The 20,160-nt window shown below is 42.8% G+C and overlaps 1 protein-coding gene across 7 annotated transcripts in view; it reads right to left on the bottom strand.

Moving 5' to 3' along the window:
• Positions 1-20,160, bottom strand: part of ADK (adenosine kinase) — a 566,325-nt gene that overhangs the window by 264,632 nt on the left and 281,533 nt on the right. For all 7 annotated transcript variants that reach the window (XM_045025033.1, XM_045025027.1, XM_045025030.1 and 4 more), the window contains 2 exons: positions 7,506-7,678; positions 2,640-2,748 (listed from right to left, as the gene is read on the bottom strand). In XM_045025033.1, the coding sequence (XP_044880968.1) occupies positions 2,640-2,748; positions 7,506-7,678 (282 nt within the window). The remainder of the gene's footprint in view (positions 1-2,639; positions 2,749-7,505; positions 7,679-20,160) is intronic.

Raw genomic sequence — 20,160 nt, 5'->3', positions numbered from 1 at the left:
CCTTCATAAAGTATTACAAAGAGTTTGCAACACTAGACTAAATGTTGAATGGATACTATGTTTAATAAAGTCAAAAGTGTTCTAGAGACCTTCAGAGGTACCTTGTATGGAGGATAAAGAAAGCTCTCAATAAGTCATTCAGTAAGAGTTCTAATACATGCAACTGTTGAACAAACAATGTCACGTGGGAACTGGACAATTTTAGATTCTCTTTAAAAGGCTATCTAGTTTTTCCAGGAAGTAGGGAGGGAATTAATTTTGACACATAAAAAACATTTCCTATTTTCAGAAATTTATTTCTCACATCAAGAGCAGCAAATTCCAAAAGAACAAATGAAATTTTACTGGCCTGTCCAGAAATAATGTGTCTCAAAATACTGCATTGTTTCAGTTTACCACTATTATAACCCAGGCAGAAATGAACGATCTAGTCCAAGTGGTCACAATGAGTCATCAAAGTTTGAGCTCAAATTCTGTGTCTTAGTCCCAATGACAGCAGAAGATAGAAGATTTCCAGGAGACAATTAATGGCAGGGATCCAGAAGAAATGCCAAGTGATGAACCTTGTCAAGTACTGAGATGTTGCAACCATCAACAAAAAGGATGGGGTTATAACTCTATTTTACAGTATAGCATCCAAGTTACTGGCTTGAGTGGTGGCAGTACTGCACCTTTGTAGCGGTCATACGCAGTGGAGAACTGGACTGAGGGAAGAATGCAACAAAGAGAGAGGAGAAAATGACGATTGACCTCTTCTTATCCGAATATTCCCGGGTCCCACTATCAACCTGGTGTTCCATGAATCTGACCTTCATTTTCAAATATCCAATATAATTTCCCAGCTCTTCACAGTTGTTTATTTTTCCACTGAAATCTATTCATATCTTCAGTTTTATTCTCAGTTTTGCAAGCTTATTCCCTAACTTTTGAGCTTCTTGGTCAACGAGGGTAATAAAGTCTGGATGGCCATCAGACTTCAGGAATTCCTCTTTAATATAAGCCCAAATCTGTATGGTAAATCAGCTCCTCAACATGTGGTTGAGCTCGGGGCTTGAACACAGAAGATGAGCTTCTAAAACCAAAATTAAGTGTAGAGTAGACTTCTATACAACAAAATCCTTTTTTTCCCCTTATGTGACCTTCCCAACTTTCCCTGAATCATTTTAACTGAGAATAATTATTCCAAATCACACATTAATAGATTCAGTGATAATTATATACAAGTATACAATATAGAAAAGAGACAGCTTAGTGCAGTATTTCTTTGGCTAACATTTATCATTCTTCTTCATTTAACAATACTCAACTCTTGCTGAAATTTTTAGCCTTAAAGCATTTAGCCCCAAGTCTGGCATTCAGAACAGACTACACCATAATCATCTGAAATTTAAAACACAGTCCATTTTTTAAAGTATAAATTAAAAATGAGCAGGCTATTGAAGAAATACATATTCTTGAAATATATCTCAAATATGCAGCAGAAGCAATGGGATGTCTTTCCTTTGTATAATCTTCTCAGTGTAAGTATTTGTTTGACAGCTATAAAGGGGCAGCCTTGACCATACACAAGAATCAATAACAACCATGTAAAGCCTACAGCAGTGCACACTAACAGGCTGTAGGAGACATTAACACTAGCTGAAAGAAATAACTATTTTCAATGGACATGTTCCTCCTGGATAATCAATTTTTTACACCTCTTACCAGCTGTTCCCAAATAGCTCAGGTTGTGGAATGACAGCAGCTGTCATACAGAAAGCATATATTATATGCATATTATGTGTTTTTAATCTATCATAGATGTTTTATACATTTGCTAATTGTCATTGGTCATATCAACAAAGAAAGATGAAAAATTCACCACTTACATTTAGGCAGAATGTAAATACATAAATACACTAATATGGTTTGATTAATTCTGAAATTTAAAAGAACAAACAAGAAATAATATTTATGCTGAAGACTAATTGTGAACCTACTATTTTTCATTTTCCCCCAAAGCTTGATACCAGAAGTAAAATTTAGTCACTAAAATCATAGCTTGCCCCCCTGCCCATATTCAAGAGACTTGTCATGATCATTGTTTCCGAAATATTATGTTATAAGGTGCAATGGTAATTACTATGGAATAAATAGCAATTAAGATGGTTCACACAAATAAACTCAAACTGTTTGCAATGAATAATTAGCCTAATATTGTTTTTCTACATAATCTATGAATCCTTCACAACAATTTGCCAGGAAATGTGAAATGCAAATTTGATGCACTATTATAAAAACTCCTAAAATATGTTCACTTTCTTATGGCTTCCTGTGCTCATTTTAAGACTGCATATAACTAAAGGTACATACAAGGATGTAAACTTCAAGGTAAACAAATCTGATCATGTATCAGAGGGATAGCCGTGTTAGTCTGGATCTGTAAAAGCAGCAAAGAGTCCTGTGGCACCTTATAGACTAACAGACGTATTGGTGCTAAATCTGATCATGTTACAACAGAAGCAGACATTTTCTTTTTCAACATTCACAAAAGTTATCCTGCATCATATGCAAAATGGACACTGTAGTAGTTCAATGTTACAGAAATTGAGTGCAGAAACCCACAAACATTTCACAACTTTAAAAAAAGCCAAACTTACTGCTATGTAATAAACTTTGGCCTTTTCCACCAGTTTCCAGTTCTTCTCCAGATCAAGATGTTTTTCCTTATTGTAACAATTGGCAGCAGCAAGGTGAGCTACAAGAGACCTAAAATGACCAAAGAAAACAGATATTACTTAGACACTTTCTTAACACTAGTACTGTTCTTCCCATCAGATACAAAGATGTTTTAAAAACACTTATATCTGAGGGTGTGAATGCTACCATAATGTAAAACAGTTAAATAGTCCATGTAAAATATATCTACATAACATGCATAATTATATACGGAGAGAAAAATCATACAAACATGAGAAACATTTTTTTTAATCCACATTTACGGAGAAACCGATAAATGTATGTCATATACATACACAATCATTAATATGCAATTCTACTATGAAAAGATTTAACACAACCACTCCGGGGTAAAAAGACTTGCCCACGAACACACTGTAAACATGGGGAGAGTTCTGGCCCCTAGTTCCTTGCTCTAAGCACTAGACCCTTCTGCATATTTTAAAATAAAAATTGTTGAAAAGGGGAGAAAAACCAAAACTTCTTTTCTATGGAAAAGAGAAATAAAAAACAGTGCATGCAGGGTTATTTTTTTCTATCAGAGATTTATGACCACCTCTACTAATATGAATTAATTTGACATGAAATGACCCAAAACTCCAAAAACTACAGGGCAACAGGAGAAAGAATTGAGGCGAATATATTTTGCCAGATCATCACTCACTGAAGCAGAGGTATAATTTAAAAGGATAAGGAAGCATAAATAACCTTTTCCTCCACCTTTTGGTGGATTTGATTCAACCAAACTCTTGAAAATACTTCTTGAATAAATAAGCTGAAAAGTCAAATTCACTTCTGTCTGCAGCTGAATAAACTATTAGTACCACTGTGAGAAAGTAATTGCACGAAGGAAGAATGAAAAAATGGCTCTTAAGAATACATTTAAATGTGGTTTTTAATTTTTGTGATCATAAAAGGAGCAAGATTAACAGATCTTGAAAGAGCAATGCTCTATTTATCCACAGAACAGAGGGAGGAGTAGCACAAGCTTCCTCACATTCCCCTCTCCACTTTGGAAACCATGACCTGGTGGGATCACTTCCGGGGGGGGATGAAACTCACTTTCTCGGCCCACTCAGTCATTGGCCTATCTGCCAGTTATTGCTAATTACGAATCTTTTGTGTGTGGATATGTCTACACTGCAATGTAAACCCGTGTTTGAACCTGGGCTCCAGGCTAACCCCCATTGTGTCTACACCCCAATGGTGCTAACCCGGGGTTCGGACCCAGGGTCCCAGGACCCTGCAGGGCTAAAGGGTCCACCTTCGAGACAAGCTGGGACCCAGAGGCTGAGCCCTATTGCTTTGCAACGAAGATGCAGCTCCACTTGACTCAGGTCCCAAGTAGGGTTGCCAACTTTCTGTTTGCAGAAAACTGAACACCCTTGCCCTGCCCTCTGCCTCACCCCTTTCCCGAGGTCCTGCCCACTGCTCACTCCATCCACTCTCTGTCTTTCACTTACTCTCCCCCACCCTCGCTCACGTGCTCATTTTAACTGGGCTGGGGCAGAGGGTTGGGGTGTGAGGAGGGGTAAGGGATCCAGCTGGGGCTTGAGATGACAGGTTTGGGATTCAGGAAGGGCTCCCAGCTGAGGGGGAAAGGGGTTCATGGTGCAAGAAGGGGATCCAGACTGCGGCAGAGGGCTCTCGCTGGGGATGCAGGCTCTGAGGTGAAGCTGGGGATGAGGAGTTTGGGGTGCAGGAGGGGACACCTGGCTAGGGCCAAGGGGTTTGGAATGCAGGAGGGGGCTCAAGCTGGGACAGAGGGTTGGGGCATGGGAGTGGGTGAGGGCTCCAGGCGGCGCTCACCTCAGGTGGCTCCCGGAAGCTGCTGGCATCTTCCTCTGGTTCCTAGGTGGATGGAGGCATGGCCAGGCAGCTCTGGGTGCTGTCCCTGCCTGCGGGCACCGCCCCCATGGCTCTCATTGGCCATGGTTCCCGGCCAATGGGAGCTGTAGAGCTGGTGCTTGGGCAGTGAGCGGAGCCATCGGGGCTGCCCCTATGCCTAAGAGGCAGAGAGAGAGATACCAGCAACTTCCTGAGAGCTGTGCAGACAGCCTGCCTGCCCTGCTGTGGGTGGCCAACCAGACTATTAATGGCCCAGTCAGCGGTGCTGACCGGAGCCGCCAGGGTCCCTTTTAGACCGGGCATTCTAGTTGAAAACCAGATGCCTGGCAATCCTAGTCCCAGGCGTTATCCAGAAGTATTCTACAATTCTATGGGAAGAACTTCCTTAGTACTCTCTGTCCCAACAATCTGCAATCAGTTTTATCCCCTTTGCAAACAACAATCCACATCCCCTTTGCAAAGAGCAGCAGCTCAACTCAGATCAGCGTTAACCAATTCTTTTCTGAGTAGCAGCCGTGTTAGTCTGTATTCGCAAAAAGAACAGGAGTACTTGTGGCACCTTAGAGACTAACAAATTTATTTCAGCATGAGCTTTCATGAGCTACAGCAGCCGAAGAAGTGAGCTGTAGCTCACGAAAGCTCATGCTGAAATAAATTTGTTAGTCTCTAAGGTGCCACAAGTACTCCTGTTCTTTTTGCCAATTCTTTTCTGATCAGCAGTCCTCAAGCATACTTTCAGAGAGCATTCTGAGTTTCCAAGGGCAAGTGAACCAATCAAGCCTTTCACAAAGCAAGCTGCTTCTTGATAATTTGCAGGGCGGGCAGTAAAGTCTTCCCAAAGTGCGCCATGGTCCTAGACCTAGAGTGGCCACATTTTGGTTACTTGGTTCAGCAGATTCTACTGAAGCTAACTAATGCCACTGAATAAAAATTTAACAGTTTCGGGGAAAAAATTGCTATTCCAGATGATCAAATCTGGACATTCTTCTGCCTACTTATTCATAAAAGCATGAACTAAGTTGAACTGATCTCTATCCTGTAAAATTTGTTGCTAGAAACCAATCTGTTTCACCTGTATGTTAGGATGATTAAGATGGCTATTGAACTTAAAACAATGTGTTTAGTTTTTGACTATATGAAATGCTTGTAAATTGCTGTATGCATTAATATTACTTATAATTTCTTTATCACATGCTATAAGATATTTAATTTTTCACATTATTACTGTAAACAGGGATCCTCTCTTGCTCATCAAGAAGGCCTATCAAAACTAAATGGGCCTTTGTGAGACATCACATATTTGTTAACTGTCCTTTCACTCCCATGAATAGGTTATGTGCAAAAGGGCTTGTCCCATCAGCTTGAACTCTGGAAGAAGGAAATAAAAGTAGCTGACAATAATATTTTTTATCTCTTTTGCTGTTTGGACTCTCACATGGCTGGAGCTACCAAACACAAGCAGGCATCCCTAAGGTCAACCTGGGTTAGCACTAAAAGACATTTAGAGCTGACATTACTATAGCTCTGTCATCTTTTAAAACCACTGACTGTGCCTACTTTAACCTTGTAATAAACCTCATTTCTTATTCCTAGTTAATAAATCTTTAATTAGTTTATTATAGGATTGTCTACAAGCATTATCTTTAGCAAGAGGTCTAAGGTACAAGTTGACCTGAGGTAAGTAACTGGTCTCTTGGGACTGGAAGGAACCTGAATCTTTTGTGATCTTTGGTATATAGCAATCACTACTAAGTCCAGCTTGGAATGCCCAGGGGAACTGTCTGTGACTCCATAGGAAGACTGTTATAGTGCTTTAGGAGTTCACAATTGTTACTGGGTTGGTGAAATCTAATTATAGACCATACAATGGGTTTGAGGTTTCTGCCCTGCTTCTTGACAGTCTGCCCTGAGGTTGGCACTCATGGTCGTGAGTCACTCCAGAAAGCATGACAGACATCTCAAGTCTTCAGCAACCATCATTAAAAATCAGCACATGTCAACAACAGTAAAGAGGAAACCTTTTTGTGCAGAGAAAATAAAAAGAAGGAACATGCTCAGAATGAGCTACTGTATCTTCATTCTCTTCTTCAAAACTCTTCGTTTTTATTGGCTGTATTGCGGTAACACCCAAAATGCTCCAATCAGGATGAGAGTCCAGTAGCACAATGTTTTGTACAACCAAACTGGAATTTATGGCCCCTGTCATGAGGCACTTACTATTTAATTTAAGACAAGATGAGACAAATGAGCGTGTCATGAGTGTGAAACTTCAATGATATGCAGATTAGTTAAAAATAAATAAAAATCTCAAATACAAATAAAACATATAGTAGTGGATAGTTCAATGTTATGCTTATTCTAATTGTTGTCACAATTTCAGGACATCATTCATTGTCTTGCTCACCTCTGTTGAGTTGCAGTTCTCATACTAACTTGTGAACATCAGTGACAAACAATATCTCACTTTTCATCCTTCCATATAGTGACAGCACTGGACTGATTAACTGGTATCTACTCTCTTTAAATACACTAATTACATTAATATCTTTCGTCACTCATAGTGATGTGTCAATCAACTTTCATCTACAATTAACAGACGAGCTTTGAGATTATCCACTGCCTTCCAAGGTTTTCCTGTACACAGTCCTTTGTCTAGAACAACAGTTTAAGGCTCAGTAACAAGAAGCTACTGTCGATTATTATACTAACACCCTTCCATTATCATGCACCCTATATACTCAGAACATGAAAAAAAAATAGAAGAGCCAGCTGCCTCAACTTCGCAAATAAATGTTGTTGTTGATACTGCATCTTTATTGTGTATTACATTTTCAAGGTCAAATATTACAAATATGTTCCAAATCAAAAGGTAGACTTCTATTTTATCTGCACTCGTATCATTCAAGAACAAGAAAAACGTCTAGGGAAAGACATCTGACCTGTTGTCACCAGTGATGCAGGCAGCACAAGTTCCTGTTGGCTCGTCACTCTGCTCATAGTAATGAGCATCCACGTGAGCTTCCTCAGTTTTCTTCTTCAGGATCGCACCAAATTTGTCTGTTCCAATGCACCCAAAGAAAGTTGCTGCCTTGTAAGGGCTCTCGATCATCCACTGCCAATGGAAAGAAAAAAAAATACAAATAACTGAGAATGCTTGATATATATTTTTTTCACCTCTTTTCTCTCTCCTTAACTTTTCTAAGACATGGCACATGCTCTGTGCCATAGGTTTTTAAAAAAATATTCGATACATTAACTCAGAAAAGGTTAATCAAGGATTCACATAGAATAATGTTGAAGGTTTAATAGTTCAAAATTAAAGTAAAACTCATGAGTCCTTCTGATACTGTATTCAAATATAATGACGTATTGTACAAAAAAAATCATTTGCCTGTCAGATAAGATACGTCAATAAATCTGTGTTCCCTCAAAAGAACTAAGAGCGATTTTGTTTGTTTTTTTAAAAAGGTAATTGCAAAACAGAACAAAACACAGACAAACAGAAGAGCAAAACAGAGGAAGACAGTACATTTGGAAAAAAATAGAAAGAAAGTCTACACTGTTCACAACATAGATTTTGAAAATGGAACTAGCACGGTAAATAATAGTTATATGCAAAATAAGGGAATTATCCTAGCCACACTGGTAAATATGTAAAAATCTCTGTCCTGAACTTTACTCAGAGCAATTCTGCAAATTGATTTTTAAATAAAGAGTATAGCTGTGTAGTGCTGCTAAACCGTTGGGTTATTTCATAAAGCTTCTCTTTACAAAAGAAGGACAGATATAATATCAATCAACTGTAACTGATTCTGTGTTGTGTGCTAAAATGAGAAAAATAAAATTCAACCACAAGATAAAACTGGTAGTGACCTAAAAAAATAAATGACATGAAGAAACAGTACAAAACTCTACCCTGGCAGTCATGAGTCAACCAACTGAAGTCATTATAATTCCCCCTACTTAAAATCAGTAAGCTTATCCACTCAATCTACAGTATGAATTAAAGGCAACATGAATTTACTGCATGCTAAAACCCCACTTATAATTGTTTCCTAATCGAGATCTAAATAAATGATAATGTCTCCATTACAAATCAGCATTAGTGGAATCTGTGGGTTGTAGAAAGTTCAAGTAACTGAGCTGGAAATACATTCTTAGTTATGTCTCCATTATTATTCAGTTCCAGAGGAAAAAAGGGCTTTATTCACACAAAAAAAGGCTTCACTAATTAGGAATGAGTGGACAAAACTGAAAATGTGGTATCTTTATTGGAGCAACAGAAGTTTTTCACATACAAAAACATATATTTGATCAGCTATGCAGACCTATTTGTTGTTATTCTAAATTAATAAAGAAAGTAACTGAACCTCTACAGAATAAGGAATTTTTATGTAAGAGATTGAGGTGTTACAGAGAATACTTTATAAAACCAATAGTTGAACTCTTTCTACTGTTTTTGAAGGCAAAGAGAAGCAGAACAGATTATTTTATAAGATTAAGAATGCCATACGCTCCATTATGGAATGCAGGGAACGAGTTTCAATGTTGATAAGAGGAGACAGGTTCAAATCTTGTGTTCTCTGCCAAAAAGTGTGACTTACTCTCACAGATTACTAGAATTTGCAGGGTATAGTATGGACAGCACTTAAAGCATCAGCTCTACATGAACCTTGCCAATTCCTCAAAAATCCCTGTGGAATTTCACAAACTGCCCCCTGGGGATCTAACACATTTTAGCAAATGACATATCTCTTTTGTCACCCTTATATACCATCTGATCAAAATCAAAGCATCAATAACACTTCATGTACTATATCATAAATCTTTATGAAAAAGTATTCATGCTACAATGCCACAATTTTGACTGTGTGTAGTAGCTCAACTGAGTTTAAACATGCAACCTGCCAACAAATAGTCAAGTCAAGGCCTGCCTTGGCAGGCAGGTGATCAGAGTGGTCGCACTGAGGACCAATTTCCAAGGATGTCAAATAAGTATTAGGGGGAGCTGCATCATTCTCTCTCACTCCAGGTAGATCTGTTTGGGAAGGGGTCAAAAATGTTTTCTGGACTGGGTGGCTGAACACTTAGGTCCTGCACGGATTCAAGTGTACACCAGTCTTTATTTCTGATACATCAGGACACCTATACTTAAAATGAAAATGAAGGTTACTTACTGAAGCGCTTTGAGATAAGCCTCTGTGTATTCCTGTTACTGAGAGATGTGCCCATGATACAGCAGACAGAGATTCTTCAGGTAGCTTTGCTGAGGTGCATGATGTATGAAAAGGGGGTGGAGCATGCTCACTGCCTCAGTTCCTTCCACCTGAACTTCAAAGCCGTGATTGCGATTGGCGACAGCTCCACCACGCAGCTTTCTTCTTCGGCGGCAATTCGGCGGCAGGTCCTTCCCTCCAAGAGGGACCGAGGGACCCACTGCCGAATTGCTCCTAAAGAGCCCGATATGCTGCCCCTTCCCCTTGGCCGCCCCAAGCACCTACTTGCTGAGCTGGTGCCGGCCCTGGTGCCATGTCATAGGTCTGCCAAGAATATGTCTATGGCATACAATTAAGGTGGTGATCTTGTCCCTAATGGAATGAGCCAGCATAAGAACACTGCCAAATTATAATACTCTTCTAATGTAAAGCCAGATGCATTTGGATGGGTGCTGGGCAGTGATGACATTTCCCTAATAGTTATCCCTATAGGCCAGTAGTTCTCAACCTGTGGTCCTGAGCGTGTGGGCAACTTGCAGCCCAATCGGCACACAGCTGGGGCCCATGTGACATTTTCAGGGACATACAGGAAGTATATATATTGTGTGGATGTGGCCCACATAACAAACACAGAGAGCTGCATATGTGGCTCACACTGGTAAATAGGTTGAGACCACTGCTATAGGCAATGAAAAATATGGGTGATTTTCTAGATTATTTGGATCTACTGAAATAGAAATTATTATTCACATAATGCTTTATTCACATTTAATTAATGTAACTGAGCTTTCTTTCAATGGGACGTGGTCTTGGAAAGAATGCTGACAGATTTATTGCCGGAGTCTCATAATAATCATTTAACACTTTGGGAAAGATGAGGGTGAAGGAAAATTTAATCCTCATGAAATACTGTAAAATGAAGGTCAGCCATAAGAGCCTGAAGCTCACTGACCCTTCCTGCAAATGTTATGACAATAAAGAATGCTGTTTTCACAGAGAAATTAAATAGAAAGTAATTGTCCATTGAGAGAAATTAAATAGAAAGTAATTGTCCATTCAAAGAGAGCTTCAATAACCCTATGAAGTCTAAGTTCAAGTCCCAAGTCAGTGCTGGGTCTTTCACTGTAGAGTGACTCAACACACTCTTGCTGTCTTCTTCTAGATCAGGGGTCCCCAAACTTTTCACAGTCATGCCCCCCCCCCCCCCGCTTACCCTGTCTATGCCACCCCCACTGCAGGAACCAGGCCGTGGCTGTGGTTGGGGACTGGAGAAAGGGGGCCGAGGCTGTGGCCACAGCTGGGGGCGGGTCTGGGGCCAGGAACAAAGCTGTGGCCAGGGGTGAGAGCAGAGCTGCGGCTGGGGACAGAAGCAGAAGCCGCGGCTGGGGTCCAAAGCTGAGGGTGGGCTGGGACAAAAGTGAGGCTGGTGGCGCTCTCTCCCCGGGCCCCACTGCTCCCCCCTGAACATTCATCCATGCCCCATAGTTTGGGGACCTCTGTACTAGATGATGAGCTGAAAGAGCTCCTATATACATTGCTAGAGAGCATAGGGACAAGGTACTGGAGAGAGAAAATTTTCAATGATTGATGATATTGGGACTGAAATTGGAGAGTTAATATTGTTTGTTTGTCCACAGCAAACGACTTTTCCAGTTGTGTAAGTAACAAGCAGGAGAAGATCATTTCTTGTAATTCATCATGAACTCATGAACTTGATTTTGAGCAGCATGGTCCTGGAGCAGTCAAAGTCTCATGGGCCAAGCAGCAAGGTGAACAGACTCTGGGTTGGATGCTGGATCTATCTGTTCTTCTCAGATAATAATTCCAGTGAAATTCATAAGAGCCAAGACATTTGAAGCAACTCAGAATACCTCTCATGTTGATGCAATAAGTATTATTCTGGCATTGTCTCCTCTGATTTCCAAAGACTCCTTGATATGAAAGGAATGGCCGGGGGGGGGGGGGAAGGGGGGAGGTGCAGAGGTGGGTTCTTCTCTAGTCCAGGAGAAAAACATCTTTTATGGAATGATTTTCTAGGCCGCCTGATGAGCAGAAGCTTTTGCATTTGGTGTCCAGACTAATGTCTTTCGCTGGACATCCCCACTGTGGAAAATCCAGTCTAGTACTGACCATTTCACAAACCACTTATGTTGGGTTTGAAGATTTTGGTTGAGCTGGCACATAAGGGTACTATCTCTTCCTGCAAGATGGAAAACCATCTGCTAAACATGATAAATACAGTTCCTAATGAACTACTGCCACTTTGCAGAATTGCTTGGAATCAACTCCCTCGTTGCTTATTACATATGATCACAGACTATGTGAACAAGTCTTCTTGAATCTTGAGGAAGAATGATTGAGGGCCCCTCTCACTACTAGGGATGTAAAATGTTAACCGATTAAATGGTAAGCATTAGTCTTACTGGTTAACCTGCCTTAAACATTAACTCCCATCCCAGCTGGATCGGGCCCAGCCAGCGCCGCCGCCGACCAGATCGGGCCCAGCTGCTTAATCAGTTAACTGTTTAAACAAAATATTTTTAATCGTTTTAACAGTTAGCTTTTTAAATGCTATTTACATTCCTACTCACTACCCGCTGCTCCAAGATGTTTACGTGTAACTTGCCCAAACATCTCTGGATCCTGTGCCCTTTATTATTCCCCTAAATTCCATAGAGAGTTCTTCTATTGCTCCCAACTGCGGGAAGGATTGCACTTTGTCTTTCACCATTGTCTTGTAAGAAGGAGCCTTGAAAACATATGGGGAAGTGTCACAGAGTCAAATTAGATTACACAGTCTTTTTTGAATGACCTTTAGAGCGCAATGACCCATAGCAATTCCTCTTCATGCCACATGTAACAGAGACTATTATTCTCTAAAAAGTAGGGAAAAGGGAAACAAAGTTGTGTTTAAGATTGGTTTGTGGTTCTCAAATAGACCATATGGCCTGAATTCTCCAGAATGAGGATGCTGGGTTGAAAGATGAACCAGATCATATCTCTTTAGCCTTCATTTGAAAGGCTTTCCTCTGCTGTTGTTGGTATAGCCACCTGAGAGGAGGGTACAAACAGCACAGGGTACTACTGTCTCATACTGGTAGTGGAAAGCAGTGCCTCCATTTCTGAGGTGAAGAAAAACCCAGAGATTGAGCAATTGAACTGGTTTTCCTCAGCTTCTCCATTGTGAAGAGACCTTTGCCTGTAGAAGGAAGGTCTTCTGCTCTTGGGTCTCAACAGATAATATTGAAGACCTTACACAAGAATGTCATCTTGAGGAGAAAGCTGAAGAGACAGTTCTAGAAACCGAGTCTAAATAGTCAACTGGTGCTTTCAGACTGCACCACAGCTCTTCAGAGTTACAGCATTAGCAAGTTTACGCTAATCCTCAGACAATTTCTGAGCAAATAGCCATATCTTGTCCCTTAGATGGTATTGGTATCTGGGAAATATTAATATTGGCTATCCTGGTAACCAAAGAGGCTGATAAATATATCTTTTTGTCAATGCAATCCATCTTTTGATCTTTATCAACCAATGCAGACTGAGTTCTTGAATCTTTCTGAAGCTGCAGCTACTAGCATACTTACATATTAAAGCTGAAGAGAGAGGCCGGAAAAACTCCTCATGCTAGCAACATTACCATGAAGCATCTGAAGCCTTCTCTAAGCAGCGCTGCACTTTTGAATCTTGGGGTCTTAGAAACTGATGTACTTGGCTAGGAAATATTGTATCCCTCTGCTCTGAAGTAACTTCCAGATTGGTAAATGGAATCTTAGTCACTAAATCCAACATGATTTTCTTTGTTCCAGATCCAGAAATAGGGGTCAGTAGGGATCCTGGAGCTGATTTCTTAGAACCTGCTTGGAACAGGAGACTGTTTCTTAGGGCCTTGCATAAAACCCAAATAGCCTACTGGCTTAAAACCTGCAGACTTGACTGGTAGGAACTCTGAATGAAAGAAGGCCTGAAAAGGATTCTCTCTCTCCTTCCTAATCCATGGGTTGAAGGACACAGAAAATACTGAGATGGGAAATGTGTATCACGAAGACATGTGAGGCCCTGAACGTAGGAATCTGAAGCATGGAAGGCCCTTGGAAGCACGCTGTTTGAACCCTGACCTCTTCACTGTGCAATCTGCCATATCTGATCCTGACAGAACTGCAAATCACACCTGTGAGCACAGAGAGCTTGACAACCATAAAACTAGCTAATATATTACCTGTTTACTAAAACCGAACATTAACTATCTTAACCACCACTTACAACTTTTTAATAAATCAATAGAAAGACTGACAAAGGTCAATAGAGACAGGCTAGAAGTTTGAGGTCTGTCCACAATTGCATGTGAAAAGAACTGCAGAGGAGGTTAGAGCGCCCCTTCCCTCTTATAACCTTATCAGCAAAATATTCAGAGCCAAAGGAGTCCCAAAAGGCACCGCTTTCAGACTGTTTCAACAGCCTGCTGCACCCTTGGCATCTCTCTCAATAGTGAGAATATGGAGAGTCCATTTGAAAATAATTTGTTATGACCACTTTAAATGGAAGGATATAGGAAGGAGGTTAATCACAACTCAGCTTAGAAGACCATTAATGTAAGGAAAAAATGGAAGTAAAAACTAAACCATTATATGAACCTGGCAAAAACATATGCATACATTGAATACTCTTCATATGAAAGAAAAATACTGATATCATTATTCTAAATGACTTAACTCACTTCTATTTCTTGTCAGTGATGCGAGAGTACATCTGAAACACAATTCGAAGTCAACATTTGGTTAATATTGTACCTTATTTCAGATCTTTATTTAGAAAGCATTGTTTCAAGAAGCCACAACAGGGGTCGGCAATCTTTCAGAAGTGGTGTGCCGAGTCTTCATTTATTCACTCTAATTTAAGGTTTCACATACCAGTAATACAGTTTAATGTTTTTAGAAGGTCTCTTTCTATGTCTATAATATATAACTAAACTATTATTGTATGTAAAGTAAATAAGGTTTTTAAAATGTTTAAGAAGCTTCATTTAAAATTAAATTAAAATGCAGAGCCCTCCGGACCGATGGCCAGGACCCGGGCAGTGTGAGTTACCTACCCCTGAGCCACAATATACAATACTGAGTCCCAGTAAATAGGAGAGAGTGCAAGTTTTGTGCCATCCAAAAAACCTGCACACTATACTATGTTTTTGCTTGCTACCTTTACACTAAACTACATTCCTAGACTATTATGGCCTTACATCATGTGATGGTCAGTATGAAGAAAAATCTCAGAGAAAAAACAGAGACTTGTCTTGGTCTGTATATACAAGCCTGAGAAACAGAGTACAATGTTCTTACAGTAATTGCTGCACCATTAACTGAAGCTGCCAAATCTTGCACGAGGAAGCAATACTGTTAAAATGTCTAACACCACCTTCAAGCAACTTCCAGTCAAATGAGTTAATAGTGATAACTGCTCTTGAGGTGAAAAGAATAGTTAAAGTCATGCATCTGAGACCAATACCTACAACTTCTTCACCAAAAGTCCACTAGAGATACTTCATTCTAGATTTATTTAAAACACAAAACACAAAATCTCCTAAGAAGAAATCCACAATACCAAGTACTGTTACATTTTACTGCTATATTAACCATTTTTCATTCTAACCCCTTTACCATCTGCCCATGACCTGTTTTCCATTGATTGTGTTTTTGATCTGACTTTAGATTGTAAGCATCTTGCAGCACAGAACTTGTGCTTTTAATTGTCTGTAAAGTGCCATGCCCACCTATTCAGCTAGTATATAAATAAAATCCATTCTAAATATATTCCTTTGCACTATATTTAAAGGGAGAAAATATACCTATATTTATAAGTGAGATGCAATGAAGGAAAAATCTTTGTGTGTTTCAATGTGTGTTATTAAATGTCATGGAAAGTTGTAACTCTATTGTGCTCTAAATTTTGCCAGTAGGCAGTGGTCTCTAAGAGGCTACCTATTAACTATGGGCAAACCCAGCAAAATATGTTCTGGACATGCCACTTCTTCATCAACTACACTGGGCACTTTGGCAGGTGTGGCACATAAGCTGACTGCCTACTCTATGTCCATTTTGGACTCCTCCATGCTGGGGAAATCCCCACTTAGGCCTGGTCTACACTAGGACTTTAAATCGAATTTAGCAGCGTTAATTCGAATTAACCGCTCAACCGTCCACACCAGGAAGCCGTTTAATTCGACCTAGAGGGCTCTTTAGTTCGAATTCGGTACTCCACCCCGACGAGGGGAGTAGCGCTAAATTCGACATGGCTATCTCGAATTAGGCTAGATGTGGATGCAAATCGAACTTAGTAGTTCCGGGAGCTATCCCACAGTGCACCACTCTGTTGACGCTCTGGACAGCAGTCCAAGCTTGGATTCTCTGACCAGCCACACAGGAAACGACCCGGGAAAATTTGAATTCCTTTTCCTGTCTGGGCACTTTGAATCTGATGTCCTGGTTGGACATCGGGGCGAGATCAGCAGCACCTGCAACGATGCAGAGCTCTCCAGCAGAGGAGTCCATGCAATCCCAGAATAGAAAGAGGTCCCCAGCATGGACAGACCGGGAAGTCCTGGATCTGATCGCTGTGTGGGGCGATGAGTCTGTGCTTTCGGAGCTGCGCTCCAACAAACGGAATGCAAAGACCTACGAGAAGGTCTCCAAAGCCATGGCACTCAGAGGATACAGCCGGGATACAACGCAGTGCCGCGTGAAAATCAAGGACCTGAGACAAGGCTACCAAAAAGTCAGAGCGGCAAACGGACGCTCCGGAGCCCAGCCCCAGACATGCCGCTTCTACGAGGCACTGCATGCCATTCTAGGTGGGTCTGCCACCACTGCCCCACCAGTGACCGTGGACTCTGAGTATGGGATAGTGTCGAGGGGCAGTTCCTCGGCGATGTTCGCCGATGGGGAAGATGAGGAAGGGTTTGTGGAGGACGACGCAGGCGACAGCGCTTACAATACCGCTTTCCCCGACAGCCAGGATCTCTTCATCACCCTCACAGAGATCCCCTACCAACCCTCCCCGGCCGTTAACCCGGACTCAGAATCAGGGGAAGGATCAGTCGGTAAGTGCTATAAACATGGAAACATTTATTTTTTTAAAAACAGGATTAAAAAATATGTAAAAACTATATAAAAACTTTTCCATAAAAAACTATATAAAGAGAAGGTCCACACATATAGGGATGGAACAGAAATCCTCCTGGGACACTTCCACGAAGCTCTCGGAGAGCAGCTCGAAAAGTCTCCGCAGGAGGTTCCTGGGGAGAGGTGCCTTATTTGGTGCTCCGTGGAAGCACACTCTTCCGCGCCAGGCCATCCTAATGTACAGCGGAATCATTGCCTCCACCAGCATGGCAGCATACGGTCCTGGTCTGTGCAGGGATTCTATCAGCATCCTCTCTCTCTCTCTCCGAGTGACCCGCCTCAGGGTAATCTCGTTCGGCGACTGCTGCATCTAATTAGGGCAATTAGTGTACTGTTACTATTGTGAATGCTTGACTTTTACTTTGCATAGCAATGACCTTCGTTTAACAGCCACGTGTTGGAGGCCGCAGAGGAAAAGCATACAGTGATCTTTCCCGTGCACAGCCGCGAGGGGCTGGAACAGGGTCAGACTTTATGCTTTCCAGATTGCCTTCAGCGGGAGGGCACAGCTATCCATTAACTGTTAAGCAGCCTATAGTGTAGTGCTTACCAGGCCTGGCTGCTACACGGATTCAGCTGTACCGCCCCGCTTGTCCGATCTCCTGTGCAAGACCGCAGCCAATGAAAGCGTATTCCGAAATCTCGAACTTGTCCTGAGAGCTCGTGAGACTAGGTGCCCTGTATGGTCTTGTTCACAGAAACTGAGTAGACTGTGTTCAGTGTTCGCAAACATGTATCTTTTCAAGGAAATCACTTCCTTTTTCCCATCACACAGCTGTGGCTCTTTCACGAACTGCCCCGGCATCCCCCTCACAGAGGCTGGCGCAGATTAGGCGGCGAAAGAAAAAGACTAGGGACGATATGTTCTCGGAACTGATGGCTTGCTCCAGAGCCGAGGCGGCCGAGCAGAGACAGTGGAGGGAGACCCTATGTCAGCACCAGCGCTCACACAGCGAACGGGAGGACAGGTGGCGGCAGGAAGACCAGCAGGCGACTCAAACGCTGCTTGGGCTAATGAGGGAGCAAACGGACACGCTCCGGCGCCTTGTAGATGTTCTGCAGGACCGCAGGCAGGAGCAGAGAGCCCCCCTGAACTGTATCTGCAACCGCCTTCCCCCGCCACAAAGTCCTGTCCCCCCCCCACCAAAAATCACAAGAAGGAGGGGCGCTAGGGGCCGTGAAAACTGTCACTCCACCCCAGCAGAGCGCTCATGTACCAAACAGCTCTCATTCCCTAAAGTATGAGAAGTGCTTCCCTTCCTGGATCACCCAGTCCCAAATCCAAGTTTCATCCCCCCACTGTGTAGTTGAGTATTAAGAGTAGTTTGTTGTTATTCACTGTTTCCGTCACGTTTTCCTTGTCAGAAGACTTTGTGTGAAGGGGGGGAGGGGTTTTTTAATTGCATAGGACAGCCTCCATTACCAGGGTACAGACTTGGGGGCAGGATCAACAGCAGGACACACACAGACTGCAGTCACTAGGCACCAGGGTCATTCTGGGAGGTGAATGCTGCCCCGGGTCAGTCTGTGAGGTGTATGCTGCCCCAGGGTCCTAGCGCCTGCCATCCACAAATGGCAAGGCAGGCTGTCCTTACCATGCCCTTCCACCCTAGCCACGAGGCTCTCCGATGCCCTGAGCCCCAGCAAGAGCCCTCATCCACGGACACATATTCACCCTTCCCACACACCCCTCACCCCTTCCTACGCCCCAACCCCCAGCCCAGAGCCTGCATCCAAACTCCGTCCCAAAGACGGCACCCCTCACCCCTTCCTGCAAACCCACCCCTTCCTGCACACCCACCTGCAACCGTCCTCCCCCCAGAGACTGCTGTAGGAGCAGGAGCCTGTCATTCCTCTAGTGTAGAAGCGGTCTGTACATCAGTGCACACCGTACCCACCACAGTCCGCGTCCATGTTTCAACCCTTGAACAGGAATTCATAATTAAAGACAACTTTATTAATAATCAGTGTTCCATTAAAGTTATTTTAAAACGTGTGTTGGAAGGGGGGAAACCTGGAGAACGGGGTATGTAACCGCAGATCGAAGTCAACAGTCAGTGAAACAGGCTCAGGTTCAGCTTCTCTGTAAATCAACTGGAGAGTCATAGGTTACCCTGCTCTCCGAGGAACCTATCTTTCAAAGCCTCCCAGATGCACAGCGCTTCCCGCTGGGATCTTCTATCGGCATGGCTGTCTGGCTGAACGTAATCAGCAGCCAGGCGATTGGCCTCAACCTCCCATCCCGCCATAAAAGGTCTCCCCCTTGCTCTCACAGAGATTGTGGAGCACACAGCAAGCAGCAATAACAACGGGGATATTTTTTTCGCTGAGGTCCGAGCGAGTCAGTAAGCTCCTCCATCTCCCCTTGAGACGTCCGAAAGCACACTCCACCACCATTCTGCACTTGCTCAGCCGGTAGTTGAAGAGTTCCTTCTCACTGTCCAAGGCGCCTGTATAGGGCTTCATGAGCCAGGGCATTAGCGGGTAGGCTGGGTCCCCGAGGATCACTGTAGGCATCTGCACATCCCCAACCGTTATTTTGTGGTCCGGGAAGAAAGTACCTGCCTTGAGGCGTTTAAACAGACCAGAGTTCCTGAACACACGCGCGTCATGAACCTTGCCCGACCACGCGACGTAGATGTTGGTAAAACGTCCCCTATGGTCCACCAGTGCTTGCAGCACCATAGAAAAGTAGCCCTTTCGGTTAATGTACTCGCTGGCCTGGTGGGCCGGTCCCAGGATAGGGATGTGAGTCCCATCTATAGCCCCACCGCAGTTTGGGAATCCCATCGCGCCGAAGCCATCTATGACGACCTGGACGTTTCCTAGGGTCACTACCTTTGAGAGCAGTTGCTCAACGATTGCGTGGGCTACTTGAATCACAGCAAGCCCTACGGTAGATTTGTCCACGCCAAAGTGGTTCGCTACTGACCGGTAGCTGTCTGGCGTTGCAAGTTTCCAGAGGGCTATGGCCACTCGCTTCTGCACAGTCAGGGCTGCTCGCATCCGGGTGTCCTGGCGCTTCAGGGCAGGGGACAGCAAGTCACAGAGTTCAAGGAAAGTGCCCTTACGCATCCTGAAGTTTCGCAGCCACTGTGATTCATCCCAGACCTGCAGCACTATGCGGTCCCACCAGTCCGTGCTTGTTTCCCGGGCCCAGAATCGCCGTTCCACACCATGAACTTGACCCATTGCCACCATGA

This window comes from Mauremys mutica, chromosome 7 (assembly GCF_020497125.1).
Source record: "Mauremys mutica isolate MM-2020 ecotype Southern chromosome 7, ASM2049712v1, whole genome shotgun sequence".
NCBI classification, from domain to species: Eukaryota; Metazoa; Chordata; order Testudines; family Geoemydidae; genus Mauremys; species Mauremys mutica.
This window is presented reverse-complemented; position numbering and strand designations above follow the sequence as displayed.